A 12,122-nucleotide genomic window follows, 5' to 3' on the forward strand; every position below is an offset into this window, starting at 1 on the left:
GCACCACCCGCGTCCCCTATTTAGTTGTAAACCAATATAATTGTTGGCACAATTAGTGTGCACTGTTAATATGTATGCTTCCTTGGGAAATGTGTGCATTTCAAAATGGGAAGCCACTTTAATCGTTTATTTGAATATTGTTGGGAAATTTAAATTGGTTATATTATTTAAATTTATCTTAATTGTCTTCATTTAAAGCAATTCACCTTGGAACCAATTAAGAATTTCTGCTTTGGTGTTGAAGGGACTGCTGGGTGAATGAATGAATGAAGTGAGTTTAGAAAAATGTGTTCAATTAAATAGGTAGGCTTGTCTTTGTATTTAAAATTATGCTGAATTATGAATGTCTGTATGAGGTACGCTCAGTTAAAATGACCATTTGAGAGCCTCAACACTTCCTTAATTTAAATGTAAGATGTTTAGCATGACCCCTTTGTTATAAGATTCACTGAATTAAGTTGTGTTTACTCCTAAATAATTGTATATGGAATTTTATCCTTGGGATCATGGGGGTGTTTGTGAGAGATCCAAATCCACTTTTTACTCATGCACAACCTTTTATCATTGAAATACTGAGCTACATCTATTGGAATTGCTCATTAAAGGCTCTTGCAAATATAGCGAAGTGTGTTTTAAGAGTCTTGCTGTTAAAATAAAATGAGGACCACCATTGAAATACCTTGAGAGCAGTTGAAATATACCTTACTGCTAAGATCACACTAATTTGTTATAGTAAACCTCTTCTTGGAAGTAATATTTCATTTTCAGTCTACACTACCCAAAGTCAATAGTGCTCATATGTTTGCTCTTTACTTCAGACACATAACATTACAGTGTTAATACTCCAGATCTCTCTAAAAGCAAATAAAATTCTTGCCTCTTAAGCTTGTACATGCTGCTGACACTTAATACCCAAATAGTTTACTTCAGCTGAAAAATGCTGTTGGGATATAGGAATGTCATTTGCTTTTTTGTATAAAGAAAGCCACTTCGGTTTAAACTGTACATTAATGAACAGTCTTGCCAACATTATTGTGTATAAATACACACCTCTTGTCATATGTAAACCTAGAAAGTAAGAAAATGATTTCATCTTTGTCAAGAACATAGAAAATATCATTTAGTTTCAGTACAGCATATTTAGAAAACAAGATTATGCGCTGAAAGGATTATGCGCTGTGAGGAGAAATACTATGCAATGTCATGTATGGGTCATTCCACGTCATGTCACCCACCATCTCGGATTTTGATGAAACTTGGTGTACACCCTTCCCTTATGGTTGAAAGAAACCCCCTTAAATTTCCCCCCTTTATCTCAAATGGTTTTTAATTTTATAGCACTTCAAAGTTTCATGAAATCTGCGTTGTCTGTCCCTCTTGAGACCCTTGGAACATGTACATTTTATGTTTTTTCTCCATAACCAATGATCAGATCTCTTCAAAATTTTACACAGAGCTCAATAAGAGGATGAGGATTTCAGGGGGGAAATACACCAGCACTGTGTGGTTATGGTTTCTTAGCAATTCAGTTTAGAAAACAACACCAATGAGTGACTTGGATAACACAACATGTTTCAGATACTCACCTATATACACCATGGTTAATAACTTTGCTTGTTCAAGAGCACCGTTAACTTTTCCCAAAGGGTAGCCAACTTGGTCTGTTGTAGCAAAAAACAAGAGTCAAGAGCCACAAGAAATGCTTTAGTCTTTAAGGTGCCACAGGATTTTTGTTTCTTTATCATCTTTAAGCTAATCTGACGTTGTGGGTTAGGTTTTCCATCAAGGCTAATTTCCAAACACGATCATACCAGTTAGTTACTGTAAATGCCAGGGACATTTTCCATCCTCCCGCTACTGTCATTCTGGCAGCTACTAATAAAAGAATAATGAAGTCTTTATAGAGCACTTTGGAAAGGGAGAGTAAGGCTAAACAAGGATATCTAGGCACAGTGTGATTCGTGAATATAGGAAAATGATTAAATCTTGGATCCCAAAACAAAGCTACATGAAGACAATGCTACCATGTATGAACATAAGAGCCCTGAACAGAGCAACTGCTCCAGCAGTTAGGAGACAGTTTGATTCATATAATTTAATCCTCCTGTGAAAAACCAGTAGTGTACCATCTTTAATGTTGCCTCCCGTCCTGTGGCTGAGATGGCTTTAAAGGGAGGGGAGGACCACAGAGAGTACCATATCAAGTCTACAATGAGTTCACCAATATCTGCTTCCCAGGCTGCTTTCAAACTTTGAAATTTTCCATATTTGATTCCCAGTAACATAAATTAAAGAGCAGAAACTACTCCCTTGCACTGATTGTGTTTCCTGAGCCTGTGGTCGAGGGGGTTGAGAAAACAAAAGTTAACAACAAACTCAGGCACTCTGCTCTAACTCAGATTAACAGCTGTTTAATGAATGAAGATCAAGAAGATCAAACCTATCCATTCTTAAGGAAATCAGCCCTGAGTGCTCACTGGAAGGACAGATCCTGAAGCTGAGACTCTAATACTTTGGCCGCCTCATGAGAAGAGAAGACTCCCTGGAAAAGACCCTGATGCTGGGAAAGATGGAGGGCACAAGGAGAAGGGGATGACAGAGGACGAGATGGTTGGATAGTGTTCTCGAAGCTACCAGCATGAGTTTGACCAAACTGCGGGAGGCAATGGATGACAGGAGTAGCTGGCATGCTCTGGTCCATGGGGTCACGAAGAGTCGGACAAGACTAAATGACTAAACAACAACAACAAAATGAATGATAGAGATCGGCGGCAGCACTCAATTTTTTTAAAGCAAGGCTTGCTATGTACCTTTAAGTGCCCGAAGCCACTGCCTTTCAGGGTCTGGCAGTGAGGCAAGAAGCTGCACAGGTGTTTTAAATTTCCCATTAACAAATAAGTCATGCAGATGAACAAACCCTGCCTCCTCCCAGACCCCACTGTGACTGTAACACTTTGGGCAGGAAATTTTTTGGATAATCTAGGTAGGGGTGTAGGAGGGAGAGCATCGGAGCTAAAGCCTGCTGTTATCTCAACACATACAGCCTAGTAAGAAGAATGGGATTTTCAAGACTTTGGAAGGCAAGTTGAGAAATCTTGGGGACACATGGGAGTAGTCCATTGACTCAGGAGACATCTTTGATAAAGTTAATAATGGGTAACAGTTGGCAAGGTTCTCAATACAGGCATAGATTGGGGACCCCTATACCTCAGTTCTTATCTTTCTTTCTTTTGTTTTATTTTAAAAGACAAGTTTATGAACACATAATCTTTCCCCGCAGTGAAAGAAACCTATAGAGAGAATAATAGGAAGGGGAGAATAATAGGAAGTGTATGAAACCACAGTAGCCATGGTTTAATAATAATAGCTGACACACAACCAAGCTAAGAGAGTAGTAAAGGATGCCAAGAGATAACATCTTGCTTAAGACGCTTCAACAGAGGATCATAATTGTTCCTTCAGAATTGGGCTAGGTCTTTGGTTACCAGAATTCCCAAATATTTGAAAAATGTTTCCTGAAGTGTATAATTGGACTTTTGTGCAAGAGAGACATCATCAGAGACCTCATCAAACCTTGGGATGTGAAGGCACATAAGCTGGGATTTTATATAATTCACTTCTAAGCCATATTTGTTTGTCACTCAAGCAATGCAACTTGTAGGCAGTTTCTTTGCAAGTTTAATGGGAGGTCAGCCCGGGTGTGTTGATTGAGGGTTATTCCTAGAAAGTGTGCATAGGGCTGCAGAATTGGATATTTGTGGAAAAAATATCAATCGGGTATCCTGATTAAGCTAGACATGAATAAAGATCAAATAGCAAAATTAGTCTCTGTGTTAAATCAAGAAACTTGGCATCTGCCTATTGAGCCATTGGCCAGTCTTTTTTACTATTCTGCCAGCTTTGATTATAAGGCCATTCTCAGGTGCTGCTGAACCAGAATCTCTGGTGCTGAACAACTTGGAAAGCTCTTGATTATTGTTTAGCTAATACCTTGAGGCCTGGGTTTAGAATGCACTGCACATGAAAGTACATTCTGCAAAAAAAAAGGGGGGGAGCATGGCGAAAGGGAAGGGAAGGATCAGTGATTTCCCTGGGGCTGCTCCTCTTTTGACTCTTGTACAATTCAAAATGAGTCACTTTGCTATTATTCATTAAGAATTTGAACAGCTGAAACCATCTGTTTAAAATGCACAAACATGGAGCATTAAATTGCATGTTGTGAGCCAGTATAACTTGATGTTGATGTCTAGATGAGCCTATTTGAATGCTGTGGAGTAAACGCCCTCCTCAGCTAACTATGTCTTTATGTTGAACTAACCTTTACGTTAGACACACAATAGTGTGTGTAAATGATTAAAGGTAGCATTTTTTCCTATAGCAACCTGGCAAGAACAAAACTGAACAAACATAATATCCTACCATTTTGCTTCTTCTTCTTTTTTTAAAGTTACTTCATAAAAAGAAGGCCTTTGTAAAACTTTATGGGTGTAATCTGTATATTGGGTGTATTCTGTCTTGTTCTTTATTTTGTTCATTATTATTCATCTGTGTATAATGAAAGGTTTTATGTTCTGAGGCTAAAACAGCTTCAGATGAATGACTGTATGTTTGGGAAGGGCTATTCCCCTCCGGGCCCCACGCTTGTGGTCCTAATCCTTCTTCCTGCCTAAGATAAATAGTGCCCCCTAAATCCTTCCTGTGTTAATTCCTTACGCACAGGTAACATAGTAACATGTCTAGTTGCTGTCTATGTTCAGTGCTAAGATAACTAATTCCAGGGACAGTACTTGTACACGTGTGACCTGCAGTAAAATGTAATAGAGTGTACGTTTGCACCATAAGAGGAGTGCCTCTCCCTTAGCAGGCATCCCATCCCTCCTGATTCTTCCCCCCGCCCCCATAGGAATGTTGACTGTTGCAGGTCTAGGATCAGGTTGAAACTAGGAAAGTAGCTTATGGTAACCCTGGAATGTTATCTGTTTTATCCCCTTTGGAGGCTGAGCCAAGTGAGTAGTATACAGCAGCCTTCACTAACCTGGTATTTTCCCAACGGTTTGGACTGCAACTCTCATCAACCCCTGCCAGCGTGGCTGTGCTGACTGGGGCTTATGGGAGCTGTAGTCCAAACCATTTGGAGGGCACCAGGGTGGCAAAGACTGGTATAGAGCAACCCTCTGCATTGTAGTTTGCTGTTATGCAGCTATTGCTCATTGGGCTGTGCTGTGACAGTAGCTTACGGCAGCCCTCAAATGTATTTCATAGTTAATACTGGAGATCAGGGGCGGGCCTAACACTGGTTCAGAATGACAGTCAAAGCTCCCTTATGCCTCTCAGTTTGCAGCAAGTCAAATCTACTTAAATTGCCCTCTCAGATTTTCTAGCATGCCAAATCCAGCACTTAGTTGTATGCAGAAGCCTCACCCATCAATGACTTGCAAGCAGACTAATTGCAGTTTTAATGTCCCAAAACGAAACATACAATAATTCTTTTGCACATGAAGTAGAATCTGAGTTAGAGCAGAGTGCCTGAGTTTGTTGTTAACTTTTGTTTTCTCAACCTCCTCAACCACAGGCTCAGGAAACACACACATCTCAGATACACGGCAACGTTGTGTTGCAAGACCGCACTTGTATATACTAAAAATAAACTCATTCCCACAGTGCCTGCCCTTATGTGGCAAAATTGCATCACCCATGAATAGGAGGGAGGCATTGACATGCGTGGGTGAACCCCAAGGTTTGCAGAGGTACGAAAAATCTTTAGAAAAAACTCAAAAGGGGGCTGCCTCCCCCCATGGTTCAGCAGTGATTGATTTCTCTCCCTCCCTCTTAAAGAGTAATTACATTTGCTCTGCCTGTGGCAATAAAGATGTCTACTATTCTGGGACTTGCTTTAATTTATGAACTCTCATTCCTGTATATAAGATGTATGCTCACAAAATTGAATGTGCACATTACAAACCTCCCTTGTGCAGCCTTTTCCTAAGGAATTTAGGCTGTGCCTTTAGAACCTGTTTCAGGGCTGTGCCAGGATGTAAACATTACTGCAAGTGGAAGTAGACTGGGTTTCACAGGTGAAGAGCAGGTTTTGTGGGAGTGGTGAAAACAAGCTACCTCTTGGTAACATGACTGGCTTAAAAAAAAATTACGGTACCTCTGTTTTCTACTGCTTTGAGTAACTTCCTGTTGTTGTTGACCATAATGAGCTTGTGGCAGGCAGTGTAGCCCAATGCATAGAATAATGGTCTTGGATCTGAAATATTTGTTCATATTTGAACTTAGCTGTAATCTGCCTTGTATTAGTGATACGTATCTTTCTTTTCCTCCCCATCTCCCCCCACCCCAAAGGTATTAACATCTTTAAAGTATCAAATAGGATTTAAGGCTGCTCCACAGATTGCAAAGTGTGAATTCGGTACATATGGGTGATATCCAACTAAGTTATACTTGGAGTAGACCCACTGCAGTCAATAAATTTAAATAACTTATTCAGCTATGACTAATGCATCTGGAAGCAAGGATTGGCTTTAGCTCCCTCACTAGGTGTCAAACCCACGTTTGCCTTTAATGTGCGAAGCTGTTATTATTGTAAGGATAGTCCAGACAAGATTGTGTTTGGCACTTTATTTATTTTTCATTTTAAAAGTGCTATATAAATGATCTCAAAGCAGGCCTTGAAACACTTGTTTAGGCAGCAATGTTGAAAAACAAGTTTGAGAAGTTTAGATAATTAATGTGGCTAGCCAGATGGGCAGTATTGTGCACTTGTTATTGTTGGGTTTGCATGTGGCACACAAACCTAGGTTTAAACTCCTGCCTCCCATTCATGAGTGACCATATTTGAATGTCTTTAGGTAAGTTACAATCATTAAGCCTAACCTTCACTATAGGCTTGTTTGTGAGGCTAAAACACTGCCTTGAGCAGAGAGTGGAATGCAAATGCAAAAAATAAATCTCCTAACATTTCCTGTCAAAACATTTCTTAATTAAGGAGTAAAGACTAATGTAAACAGACTTAAGCCTTACGTTTGAACTCCCTTTAAAATCTTTGCCAAACTAATTCAGTTACTGATTTGATCAGCCCTGATCCTCAAAAGAGCTTGTTCAAATAGAGCTTGTTGCAGCCTGAACTGAAGATGGAGCATGCACAAAACATTGAAGTGCAAATAGAAAATGAATTTGAAAGAGGCTGGAGGTACATTTGCCGTGCTGAGTATTCCAGTACTACTTCTGAACTAGTTTATTTTATTCTGTGCTATCTGCTACTCCCTCCCCCATGATGAATGCAATAAAGTTTTCTATATCTAGGGTCTGGAAAATTATGCAGAGATCACAGAAAATATCAGTTTGTAATTGAGTGCAAAGTTTGGCATGAGAATCTAAACTCTAATTTTAAACAAACAAACAAACAAGAAAGATAAGTTTTAAAGTGTATGAATAATGTACTTTAAACTAGGTGGTCTCTGTAAGATTGCCAGTGATCAGGATGGGTAGGTTTTGCATAGCACTTTGTTCCTTATCCACGCCCATGCGTGGCTGCATCACAAGGCTGCTTCTGAGAATTTCATGAGTAGTTTTCATTGTGCAGTGTGTATGTATGTGGGTGCTGTGCATTCTCAGACATCTCTTAGGGCAAAACTATACAAGGAATTAACATTACTTCATCTCTTTCCTTCTGTTCTTCATAATGTCTAAATCTATCAACATAGAATTAACATATGTGATAGGATTATTTATTTTGTGGTTTTATATTCTGATTTTACACTGTGAACCACCACCTGTGGGTATAGGACACTATATAAAATTATATATAAAATAGGACACTATATAAATTCCATAAATAAATTCATAAATAAAAATAGGATGTGATTTGACATTGTGTGTCTTGCTCTGTCTCATCTTATTGACTGGTGGGACAGTGTCTGATGGGATGTTGTCATGTCATGCATTGGCTTGAATTTAGGCATTATGGGGAAGAGAAGGACAGAGGCTGGTCCCAGCTGAGAGGAGAGTCTCCTTGTTCTTCCATAAGGTCTTCCTGGGTAATGGCTATTGAGAAGTTACTGACAAATTCCTATCCTGGGTAGATTGATTAATTCTGCCCATCTTCATTGGCAGGCCAGCTTTCAGCATTTTGGACAGAGGGAACATGAGTAAAATAACAGTTATTGGAAGATTTGGTACCATGCTGGAATATTTTCAGTGTTAGATTAGAACTGGAAATGTGCAAATCTCTTTTAAAGGCATACTCATTAAAAACTTTGTGTGACTATGCCTGGAGAAATTAGAAACAAATGACCTTGTTCCCAAGTTCTTGGGCGTTCAGTTGAAATATGCAGATTATGACAGGAGACAAGAAAGAGATAACAGCAAAACGAGCAGACGGTTCTTAGACTGCGAAGCTCCTCAATGTAAATTTGCAGAGCTCCTATTTGTATTAGTGAAGTTTACTTACTGCTTGGACTTTGTGCATGCCATACCACACAGAGTTTGGCATGCAACATGGAGCTGTCTTTCTGAGACTGTTTTAGTTTTATAAAAGTGCAGAAAAATTATAATCTTAAGAAACATGGAACAGTTTTGAAATCTCTGTACATTGTTTGTTGAACTGCTATGATTGATATAGTGGTGTGTGCAAGGGAGGCAGCAGGTTTAGTCTTCTGTGCCTACTTGTCTCTCCATCCTCCAGTAGCATTATAAATGGGAAGATTCCCTGATATATTGATTAAAGTAGATTAAAAGTGTTAGGCTTCCATGGCAGAGATTTTTGTTGTAGAATACATATATGTACTTCGGCTCATTGTTTTATCTGTTTACATTTGAGCTCTGTACTTTGTTTGCTAGGGACAGTTAATATTGGGCAGATTTCCTTCATTGGTAACCTTTTAATGTTTATTTTTTTGTTGATGAACAAAATAGGTTTCAGCTACTAATTTACCCCACCCTCTTTACTGAGGTGTTTAAAAAGTCCTGTTGAATAGGAGCCACAACCTCCAGCATTCCTGAAAGGACATATATTAATCCCTATATATTTCTGACCACCATAGAATTTTGCAATTGAGGGTTTCTGAGGGCTGATCTGACACTTAATTATGGAACGACACCTACTTCTCTCCAAAAATTTTACTTTTTGACATGTGTATCATAATGGGCACATTCTAATATTTGGGTTACTTGCATGGTCAATGAACCAATGTTTTCCTGGTGTTTGTGCAAACAAAATTTTAAGGATCACAAGTGGAACTCTGTAGTCTTGGATTCCAGTAAAGCAGAATGTTCCATGGGGTTATGTCTTTGAAGTAATGTTTATGATATTAACTGGCTTCTGTAGTTAAGTAGTTAAGTGTTCACCTTTTTCAGATTTTGTCATTTTTTTATTATCTAAGAAAAATACAAGTGTAGTTCTTAGCAGATTTAATTTTGATGTTCATGCTGAGCACTTGGTGCTAAGATAGATTCCTTGTAGTTTGCTGAGAAGCTAAACTCCTACCACTTTTTTTTTTTTTTTTTTGTAGTATATCTCCTGTTCTTTAGGTTTGCTAACTTTACATGTTAATTTTCTCATAGCGTTCCCAATTCTGGAATTAGTTTTATCCAGTGCTTTTTTTCTAAAAAAAAGTTTAGGGGTACTCTCATTTTCCTACTCATATTGAAATACTGCCCCTCAATGAGGCCAAACTTAGATTCAAAAAATGTTTAGGGTTATGTGTATTCCTGTACCCCCCCAAAGCACTAATTTTATCCAATCTCATCGCATTACATTCATCTAGAAATAAGTTGCAAGCCAAGATATACATAACTGACTATGTGGTCTTACCTGCCAGCTTCATGGCAAATTATGCCTCCTCTGAGGTAGTATCTGTAGGTTGAGCAGGTCAAAAAGTGCTTCTCATCACTACCGCTCCCTCAGATTCCAGCTGCAGCAATGAAGTATGGAGCACCCCAAAGTTTATAAGATTAAGGGACTAGGAGGAGATGAAGCCTGTGTGTCCTTTTCATTCCTACATCTTTTTTGCTTATCATTCCTACAATCGTTGTCTTCTGATCTGTTGTTTGGATTTAAACCTGAGTTTGCTTACTTACATCATTTGACAGTCTTGAGCCTGCCTCAACTAAAAATAAGTTAAAATGTATTCTAGCTTAGGCTTTCTGCTTTATTTTCATTGATGGATATTTATGGATGCTTATGATGAAGATATTTCACATAAGGTGAGTGTGTAGAAGGCGGAGTTTGAGGCAGAAGTCAGCGATAATGCTGGATGCTTTACAGAACAAGCAGTGACCAAGTTATACCAGGTTCCTCTACATTGTCTCCTTCTGCTTTGGCATCACTTACCATTCCATTTCACAAGTGTCCCTGTGTAGAAAAGTTGTCTTGGGATGAAGTTGCAAATCTGATCTGCTTATGGGCAACAAGCTAACACTGAGGGCACTGGAGTTGCCATAAAACTATATTGAAGAGCACTAATTTTACAAATTGAATGTGCACTCACCACACTTGTGTGGGTGGAGAGATGCTGGAAAGCTCTTCCTGTTCCCTTTGTAAAATTTTTATTCTGCTAAAAGCCTTTAATGCATCCATTAAATCAGCATGTAAAGGTGAAGTGGTACTATTTGCTGCATGTCTCCTTCACGCTCTTGCTTACTGCTCTGGATGGAAAGTGCTTGGGGTTAAACCTTTTTGAAATACCCTGTGTAAAATAATTATCTTATTCTTTTTGCTAGTTGGCTTGCCTTTTGCAATTCTGACTGCGAGGAATACTCCCTTCAAACGAGGAGTGTTCTGTAATGATGAATCCATCCAGTATCCTTACAAAGAAGACACCATTTCATATGAATTATTAGCGGGGATAATTGTTCCCTTGGATTTAATTGTTGTAAGTTTCCAGCTCATTTTCCTCCATTACATTGCATTTTGAAAAGTTGTCATACCTTGTTTGCTGTTGGATAACATGATGTCAAAGGAGAGCACTCTTTCTGACCTGGAAGAAAGAAGTTTCAGTTCTTAGTGAAAGCGAAACTGAGCAATAATACTGTAATGACATTGCTCCATGGCTAAGCATTTATTTAGAAAAAATTGCCTAATGTTAAGGTGGATTGACATTCATCTTCAGACATTGAAAAATAATGTTTATTAATGCTTTTTATCTTACTCATCTGCATGTAAAGCCTGCTCCATTCTAAAACCTCAGAGCAGCTAATTCAATATTTAAGCACCCACTCACATATAGATACATACACTATCTACTTTCTTTAGACTCCAAATGGAAGAATTGAAAATCTGGACCCACTGCTTGCTCTTAAAAGTCAGCTGAAATAAGATAATCCTGCTGTGTTTTCAAAGCATGGGTAAGGGAAGAAGTTCTAAAGTTGTGAGACATCTGGGGAAACAAAAACAGCCTCATGATAAGAACATGTTAAAACTGGATCCAACTAAAGAGAACAAAAATGAACCTTGAATATTTTGCTCTTTATTTAATATTTGATTGGTAGTCTTGAGCTTGATACAAACATTTTTTATCTATTCAGCCCCTAATTCCATAACACTTCCATTAACTAATATATCCATCCCAACCTATCTTCCTATGGCTCCACACAGGCATGAGGAGAATAGTTTTATGCTTTTAGATGGTGCCCTTAGGCCAGTGGTGGCCAAACTTGGCCCTCCAGCTGTTTTGCGACTACAGTTCCCATCATCCCTGACCACTGGTCCTGTTAGCTAGGGATAATGGGAGTTGTAGTCCAAAAACATCTGGAGACCCAAGTTTGGCCACCACTGCCTTAGGCAGTTTGATTCTATCTATCTTGCTCAGGGCTACAGAGCAGTAGAACAATTGAGATAAGGTGGACTTTCTGCAGGAACCTAGATGATATATGTGCCTTCTTTCTGGGGCACCTCAATTTTACATGGTATGGATTTACCTTGTATGCTCTCCCAAAGGTCTGTTCCCCCAGTCAAAAGGCCAGTTTGCCCACAGCTGGGGGTGTCAAGCCTTCTGTTGACAGGCTGCTTTCCTGATCTAAATCACTACCCAAAGCTGCTGTTCCCACTGCAGATGAAAAAATGCAGGGACAGCACTTCAACTAGTGTTCTCTACATCCCTGTAAAGCTAATACTGTTC

The 12,122-nt window shown here is 39.0% G+C and overlaps 1 protein-coding gene across 2 annotated transcripts in view; it reads left to right on the forward strand.

The window, feature by feature from the left end:
• Nucleotides 1–12,122, forward strand: part of PLPP1 (phospholipid phosphatase 1) — an 84,858-nt gene that overhangs the window by 22,744 nt on the left and 49,992 nt on the right. Inside the window, exon 2 of one of the 2 annotated variants that reach the window (XM_083404523.1) lies at nt 10,726–10,877. The exons of the other annotated variant lie outside the window; for it this stretch is intronic. Within the exon in view, the coding sequence (XP_083260649.1) occupies nt 10,726–10,877 (152 nt within the window). The remainder of the gene's footprint in view (nt 1–10,725; nt 10,878–12,122) is intronic. 2 annotated transcript variants of the gene reach the window in all.

This window comes from Podarcis tiliguerta (genome assembly GCF_965153285.1).
Source record: "Podarcis tiliguerta genome assembly, chromosome: 11".
NCBI classification, from domain to species: Eukaryota; Metazoa; Chordata; class Lepidosauria; order Squamata; family Lacertidae; genus Podarcis; species Podarcis tiliguerta.